General features: G+C 58.0%; 12 protein-coding genes across 12 annotated transcripts; 5 read left to right on the plus strand and 7 right to left on the minus strand.

Annotated features, from left to right (window-relative positions):
* Positions 1-227: 227 nt before the first annotated feature.
* Positions 228-2,184, minus strand: OSTLU_41554 (predicted protein; the record flags this gene model as incomplete). The annotated part of the gene is made up of 2 exons (XM_001421124.1): positions 228-1,949; positions 2,068-2,184. Coding segments are annotated over 2 exons (1,839 nt in total), but the record flags the coding sequence as incomplete, so codon positions are not given.
* Positions 2,185-2,293: 109 nt separating this feature from the next.
* On the plus strand, positions 2,294-3,280 carry OSTLU_27261 (predicted protein; the record flags this gene model as incomplete). The annotated part of the gene is made up of 1 exon (XM_001420975.1): positions 2,294-3,280. The coding sequence occupies one exon, from the start codon at positions 2,294-2,296 to the stop codon at positions 3,278-3,280; it is 987 nt and encodes a 328-aa protein (XP_001421012.1).
* Positions 3,281-3,325: 45 nt separating this feature from the next.
* ClpY_13 (ClpYQ (HslUV)-type protease, ATP-dependent subunit ClpY (HslU)) lies at positions 3,326-4,954 on the minus strand (the record flags this gene model as incomplete). The annotated part of the gene is made up of 1 exon (XM_001421125.1): positions 3,326-4,954. The coding sequence occupies one exon, from the start codon at positions 4,952-4,954 to the stop codon at positions 3,326-3,328; it is 1,629 nt and encodes a 542-aa protein (XP_001421162.1).
* Positions 4,955-4,992: 38 nt separating this feature from the next.
* OSTLU_27263 (predicted protein) lies at positions 4,993-5,328 on the plus strand (the record flags this gene model as incomplete). The annotated part of the gene is made up of 1 exon (XM_001420976.1): positions 4,993-5,328. The coding sequence occupies one exon, from the start codon at positions 4,993-4,995 to the stop codon at positions 5,326-5,328; it is 336 nt and encodes a 111-aa protein (XP_001421013.1).
* A 112-nt stretch (positions 5,329-5,440) lies between these two features.
* On the minus strand, positions 5,441-6,718 carry OSTLU_27264 (predicted protein). Its single transcript, XM_001421126.1, has one exon. The coding sequence runs from the start codon at positions 6,675-6,677 to the stop codon at positions 5,445-5,447; it is 1,233 nt and encodes a 410-aa protein (XP_001421163.1). The 5' UTR covers positions 6,678-6,718; the 3' UTR covers positions 5,441-5,444.
* A 78-nt stretch (positions 6,719-6,796) lies between these two features.
* On the minus strand, positions 6,797-8,848 carry OSTLU_89032 (predicted protein; the record flags this gene model as incomplete). Its single annotated transcript, XM_001421127.1, has 1 exon — positions 6,797-8,848. A coding segment is annotated over one exon (2,052 nt), but the record flags the coding sequence as incomplete, so codon positions are not given.
* A 110-nt stretch (positions 8,849-8,958) lies between these two features.
* OSTLU_27266 (predicted protein) lies at positions 8,959-10,864 on the plus strand. The gene has a single exon (XM_001420977.1). It carries the CDS (start codon positions 9,328-9,330, stop codon positions 10,810-10,812), a length of 1,485 nt encoding a protein of 494 aa, XP_001421014.1. The 5' UTR covers positions 8,959-9,327; the 3' UTR covers positions 10,813-10,864.
* Positions 10,865-11,180: 316 nt separating this feature from the next.
* ELIP/CBR13b (possible early light inducible or carotene biosynthesis related protein) lies at positions 11,181-11,609 on the plus strand (the record flags this gene model as incomplete). Its single annotated transcript, XM_001420978.1, has 1 exon — positions 11,181-11,609. One exon carries the CDS (start codon positions 11,181-11,183, stop codon positions 11,607-11,609), a length of 429 nt encoding a protein of 142 aa, XP_001421015.1.
* Positions 11,610-11,680: 71 nt separating this feature from the next.
* OSTLU_27268 (predicted protein) lies at positions 11,681-12,421 on the minus strand (the record flags this gene model as incomplete). The annotated part of the gene is made up of 1 exon (XM_001421128.1): positions 11,681-12,421. The coding sequence occupies one exon, from the start codon at positions 12,419-12,421 to the stop codon at positions 11,681-11,683; it is 741 nt and encodes a 246-aa protein (XP_001421165.1).
* Positions 12,422-12,804: 383 nt separating this feature from the next.
* OSTLU_41604 (predicted protein) lies at positions 12,805-13,842 on the minus strand (the record flags this gene model as incomplete). Its single annotated transcript, XM_001421129.1, has 1 exon — positions 12,805-13,842. The coding sequence occupies one exon, from the start codon at positions 13,840-13,842 to the stop codon at positions 12,805-12,807; it is 1,038 nt and encodes a 345-aa protein (XP_001421166.1).
* A 252-nt stretch (positions 13,843-14,094) lies between these two features.
* On the minus strand, positions 14,095-15,316 carry OSTLU_47417 (predicted protein). The gene has a single exon (XM_001421130.1). It carries the CDS (start codon positions 15,311-15,313, stop codon positions 14,120-14,122), a length of 1,194 nt encoding a protein of 397 aa, XP_001421167.1. The 5' UTR covers positions 15,314-15,316; the 3' UTR covers positions 14,095-14,119.
* Positions 15,317-16,376: 1,060 nt separating this feature from the next.
* OSTLU_17941 (predicted protein) lies at positions 16,377-25,431 on the plus strand (the record flags this gene model as incomplete). The annotated part of the gene is made up of 1 exon (XM_001420979.1): positions 16,377-25,431. A coding segment is annotated over one exon (9,055 nt), but the record flags the coding sequence as incomplete, so codon positions are not given.
* Between the last annotated feature and the right edge of the window lie 74 nt (positions 25,432-25,505).

A 25,505-nucleotide genomic window follows, 5' to 3' on the forward strand; every position in this document is an offset into this window, starting at 1 on the left:
TCGTCGTCGTCCTCCAAGTCTTCGTTCCCCATGGACAGCGCGCTCACCTTTTGTGCCGCCGCCTCGATCGTTCGGCGACTCGAGTCGTACGCGTTTGATGTCATGGCTTTCGCAGGCGATGGTCCAAGAGACGTCGCCGGCGTGTTTTGCGTCGAAGTTCGCGGGCTCTCGCCGTACAACTTCGGCGGCGGCGCCGCCGAACTGAATGATTTCGCCATCAATCGTTCATTCTGAAGATCAACCGGTTCGTGCGCGTCATCTGGTCCGCCTATTTTCGTCGCTGCCATGTTCACAGCCCACGAAAGCATGTTTGCCGCGCGTTTAGCCGCGTTCGCGTGCCCTTTCTGTTGTTGCGCCTCGACGTGCGCCGCCGCCGCTTCGGGGCCGAGTTCGAGCGCCTCTGAGTGCCCTTTTAACCCTTGCACGTACAACTCAAGTACGGTGAACGCGCGCGTTCGCACGTCTTTTTCGATGTCCGTCATGAGCGGCGCGAGCGCTGGGATCAACCGCTGGCTCACTTCTAACGGTTCATAATATTGCGTCGTGTGCTCGAGCGCCATGAGACCCGCCAGTCGCGCGGGCGGAAATCCATCCTTGAGCGATCTTGTGAACGCGTTCAGCAACACCCGCTTCGCCGTCGCTTGACTCAAATACTTTGCGATGTTTCCTAGGCAAATCGTCGTGTTGGCGCGAATCGCCGGATCTTCATCAATCTGCAACTTGCTCAAATGCCTCAAAAGCGACGCCGTGATGACGCGCTCGGAGAGTCGCGGCACCAACGTCAGCGCCCCCTTCAGCGTCATCTCGCGCACGTTGGAGTCGTTGTGCGCGAAGCCGGTCTGTAGACGTTCGTACAACGGATCATCCATCATGGCATCCGGCACGTGGTCGGCATATCGCGTCAAATTTTCCAACAAATCCAGTCGAATCATCTTATCCGGCGCCTCGTAAAGCTTCATGACCGTCGGGATGACGAGTTTTTGATACTGATCGCGCGGAACCTCCTCTGCGGCGAGGAGCATGGGTAAGATGGCTTGATGCGGCGCTTGATTAAACGACAGCGCGTCGCACAACATGGGTAAGATTTTCTTTTGCACGGGCGCCTGGGCGAGTTGCTCCAACACGCGCGGCAGGTGGCCGAAGAATCGTTCCTTTTCAATCGAATCCTTCAACGCCAAGTTGTTGATGAACGTGATCGTCTCCACGAGCTTGTTCGAAAACGCCTCTTTGTTCTCGATGAGCTTCTTCGGGTTGTACCGTCGCGCAGGTTGCGAGCCGAGAAGACGCTGATAATCCTTCAGCAGCGACTTTGGGATTTGATCAATCTCGCGCAACTGGTCCGTCCCGCGCAGAGCGCCGCCGCTGTACACCTCCTGAATCAAGCATCCCAACCCCCACGCGTCGATCGCCCACGGCGGCCCTTCGGGAATGATCACCCAGTCTCCCCTTCTGTACTCCTCCGGCTTGTATTGATCCGGCACCAGATACGCCCCGCGAATGAGCGCCGCGTCCCCGTTCACCCCGTGTCCGATGCTCTCCAGCTCGCTGCACAGATCGAACCCGTGTAACTTCCAGTCTAACCGCTCCGTCACCACCACCGCGCTCAGCCCGACCCCCCCGTGCACGAGCTTACAATCGTTGCTCAAGAACGCCACCGCCGTCGCGATTTCCCGCACCCCGAGCGAAAAATAATCATCCCTCTGCCCGTTCCCCCCCCCCCCGATCGGCGCCTCCCGCAGGTGCGCCTCCAGCGGCGTCACCGCCTCCGTCACGACGTGTATCGTCAGCTCGTTCCCGCTCTCGATCTCGATCACGTCCTTCACCAGCAGCACGTTTGGGTGTCGAAGCGTCTTCATCCGTCGCGCCCCGTTCTTCGCCAGCCTCACCCGCTGTTGATCGCGATTCACGTCCGCGTGAAACGTGAATATCGAGTGTTCCTCTCCCGTCTCCTGCGCGCGTTTCCTTTCGTCAATCATCGTCATCAGACGCATTCATTCATTCATTCATTCATTCATTCATTCATTCATTCACTCATCCTTCGCGTCGCGTCGCGTTCGTTCGTCGCACCTGGCACGTCCCGCGTCGGTGCGTCCACACGCCGAACGCGCGACACGCGAACTCGCGCCCGAGGTCGTACTTCAGCCTCGGTCCGCTCGCGAACAGGCTTCCGAGCGTGCCGAACATCGGATTCGACGCCTCGATCGGCGCGCCGATGTGACGCGCGCGCGCGTCGAATCGCGACGCCATCGCGCGACGACGACGCGCGTCGCGCGTCGCGTCGGCGACGACGACGATGGACGCCGCGACGCGCGACGACGACGCGCGACGCGCGGGCGCGACGACGACCGCGATCGACGGCGACGACGACGACGACGGGACGCGCGCGACGACGACGACGACGACGACGACGACGACGACGGCGGCGACGACGGCGGTGAAGACGCCGACGGGACGGGACGACGGCGACGATGGGTTTTGCCCGGCGTGGACGCGCCGCGGACGCGGGACGATCGCGAGCGCGGCGTGGCGACGACCGGCGCTGGCGGCGTGCTCGCTGGAGGATTTCACGTTTGATTTGATGCGGTTTCATCAGGAGCGAGGACGGGATTGGGAGCAGTGCTGGGCGAATTTGGATCGAGTCGTCGGGCGCACGGGTGCGCCGCTGGATTGCTTGCACCTGTACCGACAGGTGTGCTCGCTGGGGGGGTTCGCGTCGAGGACGAGCGCGAAGGAGCGAATCAAGGCGGCGGAGATTTTCAGAAACATGTTTAATCACTACGAAAATCACACGATGACGGATTGCGGGAATCGCATGCTGACGGCGTATGAGAATTATTTTTTGGAGTACGAGGCGGCGCACGAGGAGGATTTGACGCGCGGGACGTGCGGGAACTGCGGGGGGGGGATTCAAACGTCCATCGGAACGGTGGCGGATTTGCTGCACGAGTGCGTCGGGTGCGAAAGAATGTTTCACGGACGGTGCCAACCGCCCGAGGTGTTTCCTCCGATCCACGGGGAGGGCAAGAACGCGGGGTGTTCGACGCGCATCGTGTGCTTTGAATGCCGGGCAGGCGGCGCGTACGCCGCCTCGACCAAGTTGCTGCGCGACGAACGAGAGGACGCGGATTCGTACCAAACGCGATTGTACGAATGCGTCGCGCGACGCGGTCGCCGGTATAAGAGCAGCTACGTGCGACCGACGCGAGCGATGGACGAAGGCGCGAAGCCGCCGTCGCCGACGGGCAACGATCCAGACGATGGTAGTAAAATGGATGACTGATGATTGTTGTGATTAAAAAACAAGCGATGACGATGAAACGTTTCCCTAAAGTACAAATCGACTCAAGTCCTCTTGCTTGAGCATGTTGCCGATCGCGTCGTCGATATCTTTGACGCCAATCTTGACCTGCAGCTCGCCTTTGCCGCCCGCCGCGACGAATTTCGCATATCTCTCGGGCGCGTCAAACGACAAATCCTCGACGATGCGTTCGAGCACGGTGTGCAGTCGTCTGGCGCCGATGTTGTCGACCGTTTTGTTCACCTTGGCCGCGATGCTCGCGATGTGCTCGATCGCTTCGTTCGTGAACTCTAAATCGATCCCTTCCGTCTTCATGAGCGCCTTTTGTTGCGCGATCATGTTCATCTCCGGTTCGGTTAAAATTCGGTACAAGTCGCGCTCGGTCAAACCTTTGAGCTCGACGCGAATGGGCAATCGTCCCTGTAACTCGGCGAGCATGTCGCTCGGTTTCGCGCTGTGGAACGCTCCGGAGGCTATGAACAAGATGTGGTCGGTGTTGACGTTGCCGTGCTTCGTGCTCACGACGGAGCCTTCGATGATCGGCAACAAGTCGCGCTGCACGCCCTCGGAGCTCGCGTCGGCGCCGTGACGGTAATCGCTCGACGACACAATCTTATCAATCTCATCTATGAACACGATCCCATCGTTCTCCACCGCCGTGATCGCCTCTTTCGCGATCGTCTCCGCGGACAACAAGTTGTCAAACTCCATCTCTTCGATCAAAGGTTTGCACTCGGCCACCGTCATTTTACGCTTGGACGTGCTCTTGCGGTTTCCGAACAATTTATCAACCTTGATGACTAATTCGTGAATGGGAATCGGTCCCCCGCTCGGGTCGATCTTCATGTTTTGCCCACCCGAATCCGGCAACTCAACCTCGATCGTGCGATCGTCCAAAGTACCGTCTCGATACAACGTCCGAAACGCCTCGCGCGTCTCGTCGTTGGCCCCCTCCCCGCACACAAAATCTAAAATTTTATTCTCGATCAACTCCTCCACAAACTTTTCAAACTTCGCGCGCATCTTTTGTTTCGTCACCGCGATCCCATTATCCACCAAATCTCGAATGATCTGATCGACGTCTCGCCCGTGAAATCCAACCTCTGTAAATTTCGTCGCCTCCACCTTTACGAAGGGCGAATCCGTAATCTTCGCCAATCGTCGCGCGATTTCCGTCTTCCCGCACCCCGTCGGGCCGATCATCAGGATATTTTTCGGCACGATTTCGTCTCGCATCGGTTTCCCGATCCTGTGTCGCCGCCATCGATTCCGAAGCGCCACCGCGCACGCCCGCTTCGCCTCCGTCTGTCCGACGATGTGCTTGTCCAGCAGCGCCGTCGCGCGTTCGGGCGTCAACCCACCGCGTCCGTCCTCTTCCCTCGCGTCTCGCCCGTCGCGCGCGTCCGCGGGCGTCACGTCGATCGTCACGTCGATCGTCGACCGCTTCGTGGGCGGTTTCGGCGGTTTCGCGACGCGCGACGGTCCCGTCGCGCCGTAGGGTCGCTCGCCGCGGTGCGTTTTCGTCGTCGTCGTCGTCGTCGTCGTCGTCGTCGTCGTCGCGCGCGCGGCGAGCGTCGCGGCGCATCGTTGGTCGACGTCCGCGTCGCGCGCGGCGCGCCACGCGCGCGCGAGCGCGCCGAACGCGCGCCGGGACATCGCGACGCGTCGAGACGCCCGCGTCACTCAATGGCGCCATGCCGACGTCGCTGACGCGGGCGGGCGCGCGCGCGACGCCGTCGACGCTCGGCGTCGATCCCGAAGACGTGCTCCATCCGCGCGTGCGCGATCTGCTGCACGGCGACGTCGTGCGCGTGGGCGCGCCGACGCCGAGCGTCATGAAGCAGCGGTTGCGAAACAAACTGTGGAAACTCGTCGTGTTGGCGATCGCGAGCGTCGTGCTGTGGGCGCTGCAGGGGGCGAGACAGGCGCGCGAGGGCGCGTGGGCGCGAGGGGAAGGGGTCGTCGAGCCGATGGCGGTGCGGTTCGCGAGAAAGGGGGCGTTCGGGGGGGGGGCGAAAATCGTGCACTGAGAGCGCGAGACGCGCGGAGTCGCGGTCGAAGCGACGCGCGTGAGTTGTATCGAGTAATGTGTAACGCTAGCGTAGAGAATTAAACTTGAACGTACGGAATTGAACGTCGTGTGGCGTCATTCTTTGGATTTCTTCTTCTTCTTCTTCTTCGGCGCGGCGTCGTCGACGGCGACGGCGCACTCGCGAATCTTCTTCTTCTTCTTCTTGGCTTTCTTTTCCGCGCGAGCGTCGTCGTCGTCGACGTCGGGCGCTCGTTTCTTCTTTTTTGACGATTTTTTGACGCTCGCCGCCTCAAACGCTGGCGTGTGGGCGTCGAAGACGATGGCCGTGAGCGGTTGCTTGGCGTACGCAGAGGCGACGCACTTGCGCGTCGCGGTGTCGTAGACGCGCACGTATTGATCCAAACCCGCGCACGCCACGTGCGCGCCGTCGGGATGGACCGCGACTTGACGAATGCTCCCGGAGTTTCCCTTAAACTTCCCTCGCGTTTTTCCCGCGCGAAGATCGACGATTTCAAACATCCCGCGAGCGTTGGCGACGTACGCCTCGTAACCATCCGCCGAGCTCGCCACGCTCGTGATCACGCCCTTACCGACGTCCAAGTCCAGCACCGCGCGCTTATCCGCGCGCGTATCGTAGTGTCTAAATCTATGCTCTCCCGTGCCGACGAAGAAGCGCGCGCATTCGCTCGTCGACGCGAAACACGTCGCGCTCACCCAAGGCGGCGCTCGGTACCCCAACCAATTTGGCGGAGGTGGTTTCGCCTTATACGTCCGTTTCTGTTCGTGTACGTCGTACACCACGACATCGTTCCCTTGGCCCTTACCTCCCAGCACCAATCTCCCCAATCTTGCGTCGAGATCGGAGCTCGTCGCGTCGCCGCACGCTCGAAACGTCCCGGTTTCTCGCCACGTTTCGTCGCCGTATTCATTCACGATTCCATGCACCCCAACCTCACCGTCGTCGTGCACGGCGACGACGTGCATGCGTTCCCACGACGTTCCACGCTCGTCTCCCTCGCACCACGCGTGCGCGTCGACGATTTCTTTCGACAGCGTCAACGTCGCCGTCGAGCGCGTCCCGCTCCTCGCCTCCATCACCTCCACCGCGCCGCCTTTTCGCGCGCACACCACCCGCGGTCCGCTCGCATCGCTCGCGCCGCGCAATTCGCACACCGCGCGCGCGCGCACCGCGCGTCGCGCGCGGTCGAGCGCGCCGAATTTCCCAATCAGCGTCAAGTCTTCGGCCGCGTCGCCGCCGGCGGCGGGGTCCGTGGCGAACGCGCGGACGTATCCGAGCTCGTCGCACGCGAGCACGCGGATCGGGAGGTCGGTGTGCGGTGGTGCCATCGCGCGAGCGCGCGCGCCGCGTCCCGCGCGGACGACGGTGGTGCGACGATGAATGCGGTGAGGCGCGCGGCGAGGCGAAGCGCGAGAACGCGAGCGAAGCTAAGCGAAGCGGTTTGACATTACATCGAAGCAGCGCCGAGGGCTCGCGTGATCGCGAACGCGCGCGCGTTCGTTCGTGTAAATGTGCGACGGATAGGGCGCGCGCGCGAGGACGCGCGGTGCGCGATGGCGACGGCGCGAGTGGAGACTTTGCGAGGCCAATCCGAGCTCGCCGGCGGCGCGTCCACGGCGCCCGTATCGCCGTCGTCGTCGTCTTCGTCGAGGGACTCTACACGCTGGGAAAGCGACACCCGACGCGCGGTGGACTCCGGACCTCCGTAGATTTCTTTCGTCTTCGTCGGTTCGAGCGTTGACGGTTCGAGGTCCTCGTCGGCGGCGGCGGCGGCGGCTCGATTGGATTTGGGTTTCGGCTCGCCGCCGTCTCGTTTCCACACGCCCTTGCGCTGCGTCATTTCGGGATTGATTCGATCCAGCAGCGCTTGTACGGCGCTCATGCTCATTCCGCACTCTTCGCACGCGCGCACGATGGCGGTGCGGTTCGCACCCTTGAGTTTGAGCCCGCTCGCGAGCATTAACTTCGCCACCTCGGCAATACCGTTGATGTCTTCCAGTTGGCCGTATCCCCACGCGAAATGAGCGAACGTACGCTCGTTCGGGCGCAAGCCCGCGTCGAACATGCGCTCGAGTACGTCGCGCGCGCGCGACATGTTACCAATCGTACAATGTGCGGCGACGACGGCGCTGTAAATAGCCACCGACGGAGCCACCTTTGCCTCGGCGAGTCGATCCAAAACCGCCTCAGCGCCGTCGGAATCGCGCGCGCGCGCGTACGCCTTTACCAACGTCCCGTAAGCTGTGACGTCTGGCGCGACTTCCTTGCGATGCATGCGATTGAAGATTCGCTCGCACGCGTCGACTTGGCCTTGATTCGCCCAATAATCTAAAAACAACGTGTACGTCACGTTGTCTGGTTTGATCCCCAACGACTCCATATCCCACGTTCCACTCGATTCGAGCTCGCGAAACAGCCCTTCCGCAGCGCGCATGTTTTCTTGCTTGAGGTATCCGTCTATGAGCATGTTAAACAGCGGCAGTGAGGGCGCGATGCGCTCCCATTGCATCTGTTGTAAAAGCTTGCGCGCGGCGAGCATGTTTCCGCGACGCGTCCACGCGTCGATGAGTAACCCGTATGACGCCGCGCTCGGCTTCGACACTCGCCCACCGCGGTCACTCTGTCGCTCCAAGTCGAACTTTTCGTTGTTCCATCGTCTGAGCACTTCCTCGGCGTCCTCGAGATCGTCCCGCTCGCACAAGCCTCGCAAAAACGCGTTATACGCGCGTTCGTCTGGGATTATTCCATGCTCGCTCGACATTCGTCTGATCAACCTATACACTCTATTTGCCTCTCCACGCTTCGCGTACGTGTATATGATCTCCGGATGCGTCGCCCCGTTCACGCCCACGCCGTCTTCGCCGACCATTCTATCCACGATTTTCTCCGCCCCCGCCGGGTCTCCGCCGGCGCAAAACGCGTGCGCCACGGCGTTCCACACCGCCACATCGACGTCATCGCCATACTCCTCGATCATCGGCAACACATCGTCCAAAGCCTCTTTCGCGCGTCCCATCGCGCCTAGCGTGCTAATCACCGCCGTAAACGTCTTCGCCGTCGGCCTGTGTCCGTCTCGTATCAGCGCCAGCGTCGCCCCGACCGGATCCGCGTCCGCGCGCGCCCTCGACCCTCGCCCGCCGCCCTCGACGTCCGACGCGTATTTACTCTTCGTCTTTTTCGCCTTTTTCCGTTCGTTATACCGCCGTTTCGCTCGCATCCCGCTCACCGCGCTCGTCGCTCGGTGCACGGCGAAGCACGAGCTCCCGCGCGCGCACTTCGCGCACTTAAACCGCGCGTCCACCGTGATCTCGCGTTCGGTGCCGTCGTTCATCGTCATGATCTCCCGTCGAACGTTCGCCCGCGTCGCCGGGCGCAGCGACGCCGCCCGCGCCGCTTCGGCATCCGCCGACGTCGACGCGCGCGCGTCTTCATCGCGCGATTGCGCCTCCCCGCGCGCCGCGTTCGACGCGCGCGCGCGCGCGTCGCGCTCCGCGCGCACCCACCGCATGTCGCCGCCCGCGCGCGTCGCTCGCGCGCGCGCGTCGCCGTCGCGCGCGCGTGAGTGCGACCGGGACGGATAAGAGTCGCGGCGACGCCGCGCCGCGCGTCAATTCGCGACGCGCGATCGCGCGCTCGACGCGCGTCGCCGCGAACATGCGCGTCGCGCCCGCGCGCGCGCCGGCGCGCGTCGTCGCGCGCGACGCGCGACGCGCGCGACGGACGAAGGCGCGACGCGCGCTCGAGAGGGGGCGTTCGGAAAGCGGTTTCGACGCGCGCGCGACGCGACGCGCGACGATCGGCGACGACGCGGCGCGCGCGCGCGTTGAAGACGCGATGCGCGCGGCGCGCGCGACGCGCGCATCGCGATGGCTCGACGCTTGGAACGCGCGGGACGGGTCGAGCGCGACGACGCGCGGGACGAGGACGCGCGCGAGCGACGCGCGAACGACGAGCGTTCGGGACGAGGACGTCGAAGCGATGGAGGGCGAGGACGCGTCCGCGGTGGTGGTGGATGATGGTGCGAACGGTGACGCCGGCGCGAGCGAGGCGTCGACGAGCGAGTCGGTGGACGAGGACGCGGAGGGACGAGAGGCGAAGAAGTCGACGGCGGACCGCGGGCTCGGACAAAGGCGAGCGTTGAGCGCGGAGACGCGGTCGCGACCGTTTGTGCCGTTGAAGGGTGAAGTTCTACACATAGCGTGGTATCGCGAGTACGATGAAACCGGGAAGTTCACGCGCGAGGAAGGGTTGGCGTATCGCGAGTGCATCGAGCAACTCTTGGCGCACTACACCATGCCGAAGGAGCTCGTGGAAGAAACGCTCGACGGTATCGAACGCGGTTGGTCCGACGTCACGCTGAATCTTGGCTCTGGGTTCAACTTACGCATGCAAAGGCACACGGAATTCGAGACGATCACGCTGAGCGGTCCGGGGAACATGAAGGCGTCGCTCGGAACGCGCATCACGCCGTGGCAGTGGTTGTTACCGCACGATTGGTTGGCTGACATTCCGGGCAAGGTTTTCTTGGTGAATCACGCGGTATTTAGACAGCTTTCGCAGCCATCGCGAAGCGAAGAGCCGACGCTGAAAGAATTGAACGCCATTCGCAAAGCGCTCGGATCGACGCTGTACGAGGACAAGGTCAACGCGTCGATGGACGAGGAAGACGCGGTATTGGAATGGGACGCCGGCTCGCTCGTGGGATGTGGCATAGGCGATGGGAGTCGCATGTTTGCCAACTATGAGCTCGATGATTCGGGCGCGATGACCACGCTCGTGGTCGTGCCCCCGGGAGACAGCACGTTTATTCGCGCGGGGCGACAGTTGCAACGCTTCTTCGCCCTCGAGCAATATCGACTCATGATTCTGCAACGTTTACCCATGGCCAAGTCCAAGTTCCCACTTCTAGCCGGCTTGAACGAGCGGTACGAAACGCTATCGCGCGAGCTGCGCCGATCGAAAGCCACTGCGCGCGGGCACAAAGACCAGCAAGAGTTTGTGACGCAAATCACCGAACTCGAGCAAGCCATCACGCAGCTCGTGACGCGAACGAAGCTCGTCGCCCTCACGACGGCGTCGTATCTCGAGATCATCGAGCTTCGCCTAGCAGAAGCCAGTTTCACGCGTCTCGGGTACGAGATTCGCTTCTTACCGCTCTTCGTCAAGAAGCGCATCGACCCGGCGGTGAGCACCATCTACGCCGTCGCCGAGCAAGCGAAAATTCTCAGCGACGCCCTCGAGCGCACCACTTCCCTCGTCCAAGCATCCGTGGAAGTGCGCTTACAGCGCATCAACGAACGCATCGCGACGTACGGTCTTCTGTTCACCATAGTCAGCGTCCTCGTGAGTTTCACGACGAGCATTCAGCCAAACGGTTCGCTGCACTGGCTCTTCGTCCTCGTCAAGGCGAAATTCTTTTCGTGCGTGGCTTTCGGCGCCAAGCTCTGCGCCTCGGGGCCGTGATCGCGATCGCGCGCATCAATGTTCATCATCGCGACGTCGGCCCGCGTCGGCGTCGACGCTAATCATGTAAAACGAATTAAAATTTTGCGACCCTCGACGCGACGCGACGCACAGTCTGTCCACGCGCCGCACACTTTTCAGTGGCGCGTCGCCACCGCCGCACTCCGCGACGCTCGCCCCGAAAAGTCGCGCGCGCGAAAATGTACACCGCCGTGCGCTCGTGCGCGCTCGGGTCGGCGTGTCCGTTCCGTCGAAAAGACGCGGCGGCGGCGTCGAGTTCGTCGACGTCGACTCCGCCACCGAACGAACAGCGACGTCGAGCGGTGCGATCGAGCGCGGTGGAGGCGCCGAAAGCGAACGATAACGTCATGGTGCCCGTGAGTGAGGCTCTTGAGCGCGCGAAGGCGACGCGAGACGCGCGAGGAGGACGCGTGGAGGGAAGAAGCGCGTTCGACGCGCTGGCGTTCTCGGGTTGGGCGCCCGAGACGGTAAACGGACGAGCGGCGCAGATTGGGATCGTGTGCGGACTGTGGCGGCAGTACACCACGGGAACGGGGTTCGTGACGCAAGCGCACGATCACGTGTTGTTGTTCGCGGCGGTGTTGGCGGTGGTCGCCGCGGCGTCGGCGGCGCCGAGCTTTTTGGGGAAGACGTACGGCGGCGATCCCAAAAGTAAGAAGGATGTCGGAATCTTCACCGCGCGTAAGGAGATGATTCATGGACGATTAGCGATGTTAGCCATCGCTTACGAGGTGTACGCGGAGTTGTCCGCGAGAGGCGTGACGGCGCCGTTTTAGACCATGTATTTTTTACGCACAAAGCATTTCTTAACTTTGCCCTCGTTTACAACCTGTTTGCTACGCGAGAACTAATCTTGTTTCAGCACGTCCTCGCCCGTGATTAAGAATTTCGCCGCTCCGACGACGATTTGTTGCGCCCAATACAAGTTTAAGAGCGACGGAATGGGAAGCGTCAAAAGCGCGGCGTAGTATTGTGGCGTCGTCAATACTCCCCAATCCGAGTTCATGTACGCCGCGAAAAGTCGCGGTATGACAACCACGCGGACGCCCAAAAACAATGGAATCCACGCCAAGCCGTTGATCAAATACAGTTTCGTGTTGGACATGTTTAGAGCCGCTAAAATCCATCGAAGCGACATGTTAAAATTCGTCACCTCGCTCACGAGAAAATAGTTTATGTGATACGCGCACAAGTGTCGCATCAGCGCGTACGGCCACAGCACGATGGAAAACACGTGATGCACGATGAACAAGTACAGCGCGCCTTTCCCTCCATACGCCACGACTTGATCGTCCCAACGCGCTAAAATCACTCCCAAGTCCCACGTCATGTAACCGATCGACAACCCACACGCCTTCGACGTCAGCGCGCTCACATCGCTCACGAACGAATCGCTCTTCCCCGAAAATGTCGCGATCGCCGGCAGCGCGTACGCCGTGACCGCGAACGCGGGCCAAAACGTGCACAAATTCGTGTGCCAAGTCGTTCGCTCGTGCGGCTTCATCGCGTCGAAACGCTTCGCCCCGACGACTCTGCGGCTGAAACACAGGGACACGAGCATGATGAACGCGTTACACGCGATGGACATGAAGTAGTACGTGAATAGCGCGCGAGCGACGTCGTGCGCGGGGTTTCCGGTGACGACTTTCGCGGTCCACTCGCCCAGGGGCGCGAGGAACGGTTCCAGCGTCGCGAACGCGTCGTGCGCGCGCGCGAGGGCGGGGGGGATGGCCACCATCATCGCGACCGTGATGCGTTCGCGTCGAGCGCGCGCCGTCGAGGGACGCGCGGAGTCGGTGTGTGAGGGAGGCGCCGCGGCGGACGCGCGAGACGCGAGTCAACGCCTCGGCGCGCGCTCGGGACGCCGACAGTTCGATGCGTGAACGGTAGACGCGTGGAGACGTCAGGAAGTGCCAAAACTGCTAGCGTCTTCGTGTGTTGTTGCAACAAGATGAGTGATGTGCTACGACTTTACTTCCCCAGCGCGGTGACCAAATCGAGCTTGGCCGACGTCTTCTTGGTGAAATTTTCGAGGTGAGTCACGTGCTCAGCGACTTGGTTGGTGATCAAAAAGTTCTCCAAGCGACTCGGCGGTTGCGGAGCTTTGTAGTTGGGATCTTCTTCCGGAAGCAAGTCCTCCCCTGCGGCGCGTCGACGCGCGTTTTCTTGACGACGCTTGTGCAACCAGTGGGCGTGTTGCGACTGGTACCGCTGCATGTTGCGCTGGTAATACGCCACACGCTGCTGCTCGTTCGCGAAATCCTCCATGCACTCGCCGAGCAACTTCATGTTCTCCTCCACGAACGGCGCCGTGCTCAAATCCAATCTCTCGTAATCGGTGTCGTTGAGCGTCACATCCTTGTCTCGCATCAACTCGCCCATCACCGCCGTGGCGAGCGCGCTATTCCTAATCGTCAGCGGCACCTCCACCACGACATCATTCCACTTCAACCCTTTCTCATGAATCTGTTCCACGGTCAACTCTCCGTTGCCATTCTTATACGCCTCGATAAACTTTTCACTCAGTTTCAACGCCTTCAACGCGCACACGCCTTGCTCCGCGTACGTCGGATCGTACGCCACGCACACGCAGCGCTGCAAGCTCTCGGAGTAGGACAAAAACGTCGCGATGAGTTCCTCGTTATAAAACGTCCCGAGATACGTGCTCTGATACCATCCAACGATGTTCGAATCCACATTAATCTCTCGCAAGCACCGCATCATGTCGAGTTGATACGCCGCGCCCTCCTCCGCGGCGAACGAGCCGTCCGGATCGTACTGATCGTCCGCGGTCACCTTGGGAAACGGAAAGCACGCCGTCACGTCGAGGCTCGCGCCGATATCCAGCCCCAACAGCTGTCCGGTCGCGCTCCCGGGCGCGGCGTCGGCGCAATGTTTCATGATCTTGAGCGCGGCGCCGCCGTCGAGTTCGACGGCTTTTACCGGCGCCTTGGGCTCTTGCGGCTTCTTAGCGCCGTCGGACGCGGCCGCTTGGGTGGCAAAGCTCATCGTTCGTGCGATTCGTCGAGCGATGCGCGATTGCAGACGACGCGGGCGTCGTTCGACGGCGAGTGACGCCAGCGTTAGGGTCAAATTACGACGATACCGACGTTAATGTCCAGGGTTAGGACGTCGTCGAGAGCGCGGTTCGGGGACGAAAACGTCTCGCCGCGCGCTCGTTCGATGGGAAACGCGACGCGATCGAAAGCGCGAGCCTAATGGTGGTGATGTGATGTAATAATGACGCGGCACTAGTATGACAAGGGTGTGAGAGACGCCATCGAAATCAAAGACGTTCGGCGACGGCGTCGACGAATTGTTCGGTGGTTAAACCAGAGGGGCCGCTCAAATCGCGCGTGCCTTTGCCTTCGCGGAAGAGTTGGTGAATCACGGCGCGCATTTTAGCGGTAAACGCTAACGTACGCTCTTTGTCGACGTTGTGAACGTCGGCGGCGTGGTTCATGGCGCCGATTAAACCTTCAACCATGCCGAGAGGATTGAGAGAGGTCTCTTCGCCGCGCAGACGCGCTTCGTCCATGTCGGCGACGGTGCCGTGCGAGGCTTCAAATTCTTTGATAAGCGTACCGTTTTCATCGACGCCGACCAAGTTACTCGTGATGAAACCCGGGGACTTGTGGATCTGGGCTAACTCATCCGTCAAAACGTCGCCGTCGTAGTTGTGCGCCGCCATGCCGAATCCGCCTTGGCGCCATTGCACGAGCTTCATCGTCGCCGCGTCGGACAGTAAGTGCACGAGCTCGTCACCGGACTTCATCACCCCAGCGTCGACGAACTTGGACTTGTACTCTTCGTCGAAAACTTTCTTCATGATTTGCCAAAACGGCTCTTGCCATTTGAACACCGTCTTCTTCGTCACGACGTACGGCGTAATCTTCGCTTCGAGGCATCGACCGAAGAAGAAACGCGCGAGCTCGTGCACGTTATCGTACGGATTGTGGTACGTCACCACCGCCGCTTCGTTGTCGGTGATCGTGCGCGAATCGACCTCGACAGGTTTCCCCGCGTCTGGGCCTTCGCTCGGCGTAAACGTCGTGACCAAAGTCCCTTTGCCCACATTCTTGTACCCCGCCGCGTACTCCCCGCCCACGGCGTGTCGCTCGAAGAACACCGGTTTCTTATATCCCAATTCCACGCCATCGATGTGAATGGTGTCTCGAGAAATGGTAATCCCGTTCCATCCGCGTCGCATCGCGCCGTTCGGCGACCCCCAGCTCTTTCGCAACCCCAATCGTTTCACTTGATCCGCCGTCGGCGTCACCGTCGGTTCCTTAAATATCGCCTTCACCGCCTTCCCGGCCTCGATCACGTCTCGCAGCACCTGATCTTCGGTATCGTCTCGATTCTTCGCTCGCAAATCAAACTCTCGCCACGCCGTCGTGTCCACGCGCGGCTCGATCCACTTCGCGCGAATCAAATCCATGACGTACGCCGTCATCTCCTCTCCCCGCACGTACACCATCGGCGCCGCCGTGATCTTCGACGCGTTCGCGCTCATCATCCGTCGCGCGCTCGCGCTCGCGCGCGTCGTCCTCGTCGTCGTCGTCGTCGTCGTCGCCGCCGCGATCGTTTTCGCCATCGCCATTCTTTCGCCTCGCGCGTGCGTCTGCGTCGTCATCGCGCGTCTCGACGCCCGCGCGATCGCTCGCGCGACGTCACCGCGCATCGCTCGCGTCGCGCGTCGCTCGCGTCGCGCTCTCGCGCGCCGCGCGCGTCGGTCGTCGCGGGTAACCGAAAACACCCGCGTGTGTGGGGGCTCGGTCAAGCCCACACGGACCAATACGACCCCGCGCGCGCGCGACGACGCGCCGCCCGCAGACGCGCGCGCGAGGACGTCGCGCGAGCGCGGCGACGAATCGACGAGGGTTCGAGAGCGAACGTCGCGCGCGACGCGTGGACGCGCGGACGTCTGGACGCGCGCGCACGGCGTGAACGGTCGAGATTGAGGCGGCGGCACGAACGACCGACGACGACGACGACGACGACGACGACGGCGCGGGACGCGAACGCGAGCGCGCGCGATGCGAGGGACGGCGTCGACGACGCGGGATTCCGCGGCGTGGACGGACGACGATGATGGACGCGGGAGCGATGCGAGACGGGATGCGGTGCGTGCGAGCGCGAGGAAGGGTGGACGCGCGCGCCGAGAGACGACATCGACGAGACGAGACGAGACGAGACGAGACGAGGGTGGAGACGAGACGAGACGAGGCGAGGGTGGAAACGAGGGTGGAGACGAGTTTGTATGACTGACGATACGGTGGTTTCGAACGAGGCAGAGCCCGGCGGTTGTGGCGGTGGCGGAAGAGTTGCTCGCGTGCTCGCTGCCCGGTGGGGTGACGACGCGCGCGAGATTTGAGTGGAGGTACGGGAAGTGCGAGGAACGACACTGGGGCGACGTGTTCGCTCGATTCGCGGAGTACTTGACGCGCGAGGGTGTGCGCGCGATCGAAAATCGATGGATTCGCGATCGCGGCGACGATGCGTCGGAGCGAATCGAGGCGTTTGCGGCGGTGAATTGGATCATGGAGTTCATGCGAGAGATTGTAGAAAATTGCGGCGAATTGCCGTCGTTTGCGCACGGCGAGGCTACGGCGTTGTTTTTGGAGTTCTTTGAAACGTGCGAGAGCGCGTTGCGGTTATTAGCGGCGGCGACGAGGCGATCCGTGGTTGGGCGAACGCCGCGTAACGCGTACTTTTCGTCGGACGTGTTTCAGCGGAGAGTGCGATTCATGCTTTCGAAGATTCACGCGCACATGCCGTTGAGCGCGGCGCACTTGAACGACGCCGACGAGAACGAGTCGAAAGCCTGTGAAGTCGTTGCGCACGAGTTATTCGTTGCCGAAGACCGCGAAGAGGGAAGTGGTCCGTTAGATTGCACGCGATACGAGTTTACAGTCGACACGACGTCGAGTGGTAGCGATGAAATAGTCTTCAAGGCGTCTGGCCGACGGGGGCTCGACCCGTCCGAGATGCACCGGCCGTATAATCGCGCCTCGAGCCTTGAGTGCTTAATCGATGACTTTTCACGACCTCAAATGTTCGATCCGGGCAAAGAAATGGACTCTCTCAAAGACATCTCCGCGGCGTATTTTGGTGTGTTGGCACAGTTGTGGAGCAAATCGCTGCAAAGGACGCGGGCGGGTCGCGAGAAGGCGGCGCGTCTTTCGATCCTCGCGCAGCAAATCAACGTCCATCTAGGGAAAGGGGCGGAACCGAGCGATTTCGAGCTTTACGTTGAAGACGCGCAGACGACCGCAATCAAGCTGTTGGACTTGATGCAGGTAGATTTAGGAGTCACGCCGTCGTTGCTCCTACGACGAGACGCGACAACTTTGCTGAGCGCGTACACAAACGAACGCGCGAGCGGCTTTCAAGTTTGTCAAATCATGAGACGGCCAGCCGGTCGAGGAGCGCTTAGTCAATGCGTATCAACGATGACGGCGGCGTTGCTTGCGCCGCTGTCATCAAGTGATGCGGAAATCGATTTCGACGTCGTTCGCGACGCGAGGTGTTTGATGCATCTTGTCGGGATTTTGAGCACAACAACGCCTGGGTGCACGGCGATAAGAGAGGCTGAGCTCCTTCCGCTTTTGATGTCAATTTTCAAGCTGGAGCGCCTCGAAGCGATCCCGGTGGTCGTGGACGTGGTGCATATCGTGGAATCGTATCTGGAGTTTCAACCCAACGCGGTCGTAGCGTTTAGAGAGTTGAACGGAACGGATTTGCTTTTGAAGCGCATGCGATACGAGTCCGTTACGGCGATCGAGGAGCTGCGGGCGTCGGGACATCTCGATGACGTGGCGGATAGAAAACGAAAAATAGATAGTCTTTCTAGTTTAGAGGACGCCGAAACATCGCTCGCAGCGATGAAAAAGGCACCAAAGTACGTGAACTTTTATCGAAGAGTTTTGATCAAGGTTCTGATGCGAACATTGGCGTACACGAGTTTTGCGTACGGAGGAGCACGCATGCGAGTTCCCGGACTTTCGGATGGGACGTTGACTGATATCTTGGGAAGTGTATTGAAATACCCTCTCAAGTTTGGTCCTGGGGTGTCGTCGCTCACCGCGAATTTAGTGTGCGACGTCATTCATAACGAGCCGACGTGTTACGCCACGCTAGACGAAGCCGGTATTGTGGACGCATTCCTGAAGTTTATCACTGAAACCATGTGGCCACTCGGCCGTAGTAAGGGTATGGCTAAAGTACTTTGCGCGATACCGACGACACTTAACGCGATATGTTTGAACGAGAAAGGGCAGGAAAAAGTGTTGAAGTCTTCGGCGTTGGTCTGCTTTCGAAAAATGTTTCAAGATAGTTCTTTCCCGTTGAACGCCGATACGTCGAGAATCGTCGGAACTGGGATCAACGAGACGCTGCGCCACATTCCAGCACTAAAAGACGTCAGTGTCGAAGTCTTGAACGACATATTGTCCGATCTCACGATACAACTTCGAAAGATATCAGATTCGGAGACGAATCTTGAGCACGCGTTCGTCAACAAGGCAGTCGTCGAGCAAATGCCAATATCGAAAACGCTTCAAAATGTGGCGAGGTTCATGGATGGTATTTTGCAGACTTCGCATATGTGCGCGCCGCTGGTTCAAGCTGGGGCTCTGGATTCCATGCTCAATATGTTGACATGCCCTCTTCCGGTTGAATTTTCGACATGTGCAAGCTACAACTCCATCAGTGTCGCGTGCAAATCGCTCATTAACCCGCCGGATCCCAGCAACTCGTATGCCGGCGCGAACACGCCGAATCTGTCAGACGACGTGATTCTCGCGTGCACTACCGTCGTTGAAAAGTATATGGCCTCTGCTGTTGATATCGGTGTGCAGATTGAAGAGTTTTACGTCCACGAGCTCGACAAGACAGGTGATGACATCGATAAATTAGCGACGTACGATATTTACAGCAAGACATTGAGCGAAAAGCACAAAGGTGACAAAGCAGCGTTGGACCGCGAAGTTCGGTTCTGTCGACAGACAAAATCACTGTGCCAGCGCATGGCTGCGCACGAAAGGTTGTGTGAACTTCTCGCGACTCTCGTGCAGCAAGTTCCGGTGATGTCTGCTGCTATCATGAATAAGCGACGTGACGATCCTCACGGCCCGATGATGGCCGAAAGCTTGTTCAACGCAGCGTTGGCGGCGTTCAATGAAGCGGTAAAGATTGAAGCGAAGCTTCGTTCACTCGCAGTGGAAATTCAAGCGGATGAAATGCCGTATTCACCGGTTTGGTGGCTGTACACTCGAGCGGATCTTTTTGTACGAGTTACAAGTGGTTTGTTTGCCGCGGTGGCAAAACTTTCGACAACGATGCGGCGACGTAAAGACTTGGGTCCAGAAGCTCAAAATTTCATCAAGCTTAGCGGAGAAGCAATAATTGCAGTTGCGCGCGAGATGACCAAAGCGTTTACGTCTCGTGTCACCGCACAGGCTGAGCTACTTCCGCCGAGTCACGCATCGAATGCTAAGATGGATTTTGAACAGCGCTGCTCGCACAATTTCCTTGCGTTGATTTACGAATCATTCTTCGATGACAAGAGAAATTCACCGAACGGGGTCATGATCAACTACGCCGCTCGATGTGGGTTATTCGAGCAACTTTACACCCATTTTCAAGGCACGGTGGCTCTGACACAGAGTATATTAGAAACGTGCACCGGGGAAAAGGCTGAGCAAGGACATGTCGCAGCGGAATGTTACAGGACGTTGAGCTGCTTTGTGCGCATTTTCGTCTCTATATCCGACGTCAAATTGATGGCATCGAACAACTCGAATAAGCTCGCGCTTGGTACACGTCTTCCCGAACGCGTAGAAGATGATCCTATCTACGACAAGATGACAAAGTACACACATATTTCTGACGCGTTCACTAACTCAAGATCTGCCATGGACTGGATTCATTGCTCTCTAAATGAAGCGTTGAAGTGTATTTGGCGGCCAGAAACGGACATTTTTGCGTCCGTAGCGGCAGGTCATGTGGATTCCGACGCACTAGTGCAGTGTCTACTCAACATCATTAGTGGAACCGAACAAGCCGTCATGTCCGAGCAACGTCGTGCCGCGTCGGTACCGCGTGCTCCACCGCGCCCGCCGCCACGGCAGTTTGTTCCATCAGAGACGATGATAGATTCCATCGTTGAGATGGGATTCAGCAGAGGTCACGCGCATCACGCACTCGCAGCTGTGAATGGACAGAGTGTGGAGAGAGCGCTCGAGTACATGCTAACTCGACCAATGGAAGATGTGCCCGACGAAGCACCGACGGCGCCTTCAGAACCTGCACCGTCAGAGTCTACTGCGCTAGAGGAGACGGCGGACGCTATGGAAACAGCTCCTGTTGCTTTCAATCACACGCACGCAGTCCAAGGTCGACTGCCTGCCATAAACGAGCTAGTTGCCGCGCTGTACGCCAATTTCCACATCAGTGCAGAGAAAGGTGCGACGCTTTTGCTCAAGGTTATTGAGAAACATGAGCTCATGAGCGGCCTCAGTCGTGATGAGTGCATATACGCTCTCACGGACGAAGTCGTGCGCACGCGTACGCCGAAGATCGGTAGAGATGAGGTGTATGCGATCAAGCACTATGCGTTCGTTGAGGCGCTCGCTAGGCAAGGTGATGAAGTGTTAAGAAGAGCGCTATGGATAAAGGGTTCGGTAATTGATTCACAAGTCGAAACATTTATCGCCGAGGTCGACAAAATCTGCGCTGCACAAAAGACGGCCTCATTGGAGACGTTTTTAAAAGATGTGCCGTTGTCGTTTGTGCCTTTGGCAAACTGCATCAATGCTGCGGCATGCCTGCAAAAGCATCGTGACTCCGACGCCAGTGCCAGAAATTACTCCAAGTTCGGTTTTCTGAACGACGGTCATAAGATTGCGTTGGCCGATGCGTGCGTCGAGTGCTTGATAGCAATCGTTAAAAATTCAGGCGAACTCGCGAGTGATTATGAATCGCACTCCGTCCAAGCCGTGATTCTTGATCTGCTAGCAAATCTATCACGTGACAACGTGATTGCGGATCGCATCGCTTCGAATTCATTCGCCGACAGCAAGGATGGAGCCGCAATATCTAAGAGAAGTTTTGCACACACGCTCTTTACATGCTTTTGGAACAACACCAACGACAGTGTTTCGGTCATTTTGAGGCACATGGTGAACGATCCCCGGACATTACAATTCGCCATGGAGCTTGAAATTGTCAAGAGCATCACCAAGCCTCCGATGGGTAGAGACTCCAAGGTTGCACTCAAGACATTCTGCGTCGCCATGAAAAATATAATTGAGCGAGATTTTGATTGCTTTGAAGCGGCATTCGCAAACGTCGCCGAAATCAGAACTATGGCGGATACACCGCTGAGTACACCTCGGGAGTACGTCATCCCGACGGCTGAAGTGAAAGCAATGCAGTCGCTTCCAACCGTTCGATTGACAAAGAACTTAAGAATGGTCGTGGAAGTACTTGTTGCAGTAGCGACAGAGCCGATTCATCAAGCCCCATTGACGAAGCTCGAGCGACAAGCCGCAGCTTTCCGTCTGCTCACCGAATTGGTTGAGGTATATCCATCAAGTGTGAAGGCTTTGATGGATATGGACGACCAGACTGACATTTTCCGCAACATTCTTCGTTATCAACTGCCGTCGAGCAGAAGAAGTTCCTCAAGTGAACAGACGGGAGTTTGGTGCGGGTGCGAAAACGCGGCGTTCTTCCTCGCAACTTTATGCGTCAACAGCCAAAAAGCGCGAACGAAAATAATTGAGAAAATGCTTGTGCTTCTGAAGGAGCCGGACTTAACGCAAGAAACAGCTTCAACTTGCGCCGATAAAGGTGATTCTCTAGTTCCAAAGCACGCATTTGTGGATTTATTGCACTCTCTTATGGATTACGGTTTGGCGCGTGGCTATCAGAGCGGTGAACGCATTCGCAATCGGGTAGTCTTTAATCTCCAACAAGGAGTTCTTAAGACGATGTACAGTCTAAAAGTCCCAGAGCGGATCATTGAACTCATTGAAGAGACAAACGTCGTTGGCGCTGCGCGCGAAAAACGTGGCAATCCAGGATTTCTTCGAGTAACGCTCGCAGTACTCGAAGCTCTAGTTGTTCGATCTACTAAGAGCAAACGCGAAAGCAGGCTTACTCGCATCGGTAACATGGTTCGTGCGGTAAACGCTGCACGGGTACCCAGCGGTGAGGAAGTTGAAGAGAGACGCGCACTAACCGAGCAGATGCTCCAGAATTTGCTTGAACACGCTGCAGGAGGAAACATTCAAGTCGCTCGACTCGAAGATGACCTCGACGGAATGCCAGAAATCGAAGGTGTTCATCCTGTATTCGGAGGAGACGATGGCGATGCCGACGGCATCGATGCAAATGATGGTCACGAGAACTCGGACGATGATTCTGAGATGGAGGTTGACGACGACCACGACCACGATTCCGATGAAGCCAACGAAGAAGGAATGCACGAATCCTCAGACGAAGAACAATTGAGCGAATCGGGCGAATCAGGTGAATCAAGTGGAACGAGCGACTCAAGCGAAGAGGACTCTGAAGAGGAAGAAGAAGAAGATGATGAAGAAGGCGAAGAAGCCATGGCAGATGACTTTTACGGAAGCGACATGGATCACATCGATCCTGATCCTGGAAACGATGTCTTGGAAATGTCTGACGATGCTTTGTATGACGAAGATGGTGAGGAGTTCGATTATGATGATGGCGGTGGTTCCGATGATGACGATGACGACGATGAAGAGGAAGGCGATTTTGAAGAACCTAGCTCGCCACAGTCATCATATACGTCGCCGTCTGGGGTACGCGTGCTGCCTCGCGCTACACATTCAGGCAGTCATGTTGAACGCACATCCAATCTTGGTTCGAGGGATCACATTTCTGTCTCGAGAGCCCAGGTTGAAGCATGGTTCGCCACAGATTACTCTAGCGTCATGTCAGGTGCCGATCCGAGAGTCGAGGCACAGACAGTTGGCGAACTGCAGATTGCAGGAGGGCAACGAGCACAAGTTTCCACAGAGGACGAAAGACAGCAGACACTCAGCGAATCTCGTTCTGAGGGACAACTACGGGGACATAATCGCGAGCACTCTCCTCGTTCTTCTTCTGTGAATGCTTCCGAACTCTTCAATCGTAGAGATGTGCCTTTTACTTCGTCTCTTCGTGAACAAACACAAAGAATTGCACGCGCGACCCTGGGTGACCCTTCACTTCTTGCGAGAGGAAATCCTCCGGTGCATGGCAGTCCCTGGCACACGTGGTCGCAATCCGAAACGGGCGTTCCGCCTGCGTTGAACCACGAAGGCATTAACGTGCAAAGAGTCGGCACGAGTTTAAATATCACTCTCTCGACACCCATGGATTTTAGTTCGAGATCTCGCTCGTTGCACGACGTGCTCAATTCTATCAGCGGGGAAATGGCTCGCTTGGCCGTTCGTCCATCGCATTTAGAAATTTTGGATCCTTTATCGTCGGCAAAAGCAATCCTGTGGCTCGGGGATGGATCCTTTCAGGCAACAGCACCGGCTGAATTCAGCGTTCGGAATCAAACAATTTGGAGCCTTGATGGAAGGAATGCCCGAGCAAGTTTCTGGTCAAACGCAGTGTGCATGAGTATCGGCGAGTCTTTGGCGACTTCTGGTACTTTTTTGTCCCATTTGGACACCGCGGAACTCGCGACATCGTCATTGGTTTCCAGTGAGCGAGACAAGGAAAACGTCAACGGAAATCTGGCAGAAATCGTGGACGAATCGCCCGAAGAGCGGACAGCGCGACAACGCCGAGAAGCGGCGGCACTGGACATAAGCGCAAATGAGCTCTCCATGGTTACAGAAGATTTACGAGATGGATTTTTGAATGCGAATAGACTAGTTGCCCGTGCGCGCGAGCAAGCACCGGAAGCTGCTAGCGACCTCAACTTGATCGGCGCTGAGTTTCTTAGCGCCATGCCAGCCGATATTCAGCGCGAGTTGATACAACGCACTACCTCCGGAGCAAACAGATTGTTGACGAGGATTCAGCATACCGAAGCCAGTCCTTCGGTATCCGCGCCTCGGCCTCGTGCAAATAGCCCAACAACTACAGTGATAGACACTGCGCCGTTGGAGATTGGAAATATGATGTTTGGTGAAGGCTGGGATGGCCGTCTAGACCGTCACGAGCAAATGTCATGGAATGACATCGAGCGAATCCGTCAGTCGTCAACGCGCGACGCAGTCGCTCCAGAAGATTTCAAGCCGTTAAAAGTGAACGTCGAATTGCGCCATCAGCATATTCGAACGTTGTTGCTTTTGTTCTTTGTTCAGACTATCGACTTAAAGGATACTGTGAACAAAATATGTGTAAACTTGTGCGTGGTGGACCAAAACCGCGAGTCAATTTTGCGCCAGATTATCGAAACTGTGATCATGAACACGATGGATCGTGCTGATCCTCGTTTCATCGAGTCCACTTTGAGTTCTCCTAACGCCAAGGGTCTTGAGCCAAGCGCGGCGATGGAAGTAGCCATGGCGCGCTCGCTGTGCGCGAATCTGAGCGAGCGTAACGGAGCACGCAAGGAGATGGTGACGAGACGACTTTTGACGCTTCTGTCGCAACTCATTAGTCGAAACAGGCACGTACATGGGACATATCGCGTTCGTGGCGTTAATTTGACGTGCGTGAAACTTTTCTTTGCGAAGGATGAGGACGCAAGTATGGTAAACTTTCTCACAAATCAGAAGGAGAATGGCGAAGCTGTGTTGCGATCTGACGCTGGCGTGAGCACCGTGGATATACCACTCCTTTCTTTCCTGGTCGGACTTCTCGCACACGCATCGCAATTTCATGACCAAAAGAATATTGAGCTGTGCGCGACGTGCACTGACGCTTACCTCACAAAGTTTCTTGCGGCTACGCCCAAACCCAACATCGGGCCCAAAGGCTTGTCAACCGCCGCCACCCCTGAACTTTTGGCGAGTATAGCAAGCTTTCTCAAGGTTCCATATCTCGCCCCGAGTGCGTACGAGAAAATCAACACTATACTACAAAAAGTTTTAGGCGACTTCTTTGAAGAGGGATGCGACGCAGTCATACTGAATCGATTCCATGCCGATGCCCTGCAGTGCTCGGTTGAAGCCATCGCGTGCTTGTCGAAGGCGTCGTCGATCAAGTACAGACCAAATGTCGATGAACCATCCGCACGACACGTTGAGTACGCCGACTCGCGTCAATCCCTGAAAACGCATATTCCTTATTTGCGTCGCCTGACGGATTGTTTTCTTCAGGTTCTGACGTACTTGGATGGAAAAGACAGCCGTTTCCAAAAAGCTTTCAAGGATAAAGCGAAGGAAGAGTTGATACGATATCATGATGCGCTCCGTCCGTTTTGGCAGATGATGAACGTCTATGCAAGTCTCATGCAAGACATTACTAGCGATGAAAGCGGTGATGCATCGATCCTGTGCGAACGCTCGCACGCTAGCGCCGCGCTGACTGAGGGTATAACGACGTACTTGATGATTGGAACGAGCCTCTATCCATACGTCGAAGGTGAAGTTTCGAAGAGCAGACGAGAATCCGGTGCGTTTCAGCTCCCTGCTCTCGCTGGTTCGATGAGAGCACCCTCGCCTGCGATGGGTATGCGAGCGTCGCAT

This window comes from Ostreococcus lucimarinus, chromosome 13 (assembly GCF_000092065.1).
Source record: "Ostreococcus lucimarinus CCE9901 chromosome 13, complete sequence".
In the NCBI taxonomy this organism is placed as follows: domain Eukaryota; kingdom Viridiplantae; phylum Chlorophyta; class Mamiellophyceae; order Mamiellales; family Bathycoccaceae; genus Ostreococcus; species Ostreococcus sp. 'lucimarinus'.

Excerpts from the sequence above, each read along its gene's own strand:
- OSTLU_27266 (XM_001420977.1), top strand. The coding sequence starts at position 9,328 with ATGGAGGGCGAGGACGCGTCCGCGGTGGTGGTGGATGATGGTGCGAAC.
- OSTLU_27264 (XM_001421126.1), bottom strand. The coding sequence starts at position 6,677 with ATGGCACCACCGCACACCGACCTCCCGATCCGCGTGCTCGCGTGCGAC.
- OSTLU_47417 (XM_001421130.1), bottom strand. The coding sequence starts at position 15,313 with ATGGTGTACGTGCGGGGAGAGGAGATGACGGCGTACGTCATGGATTTG.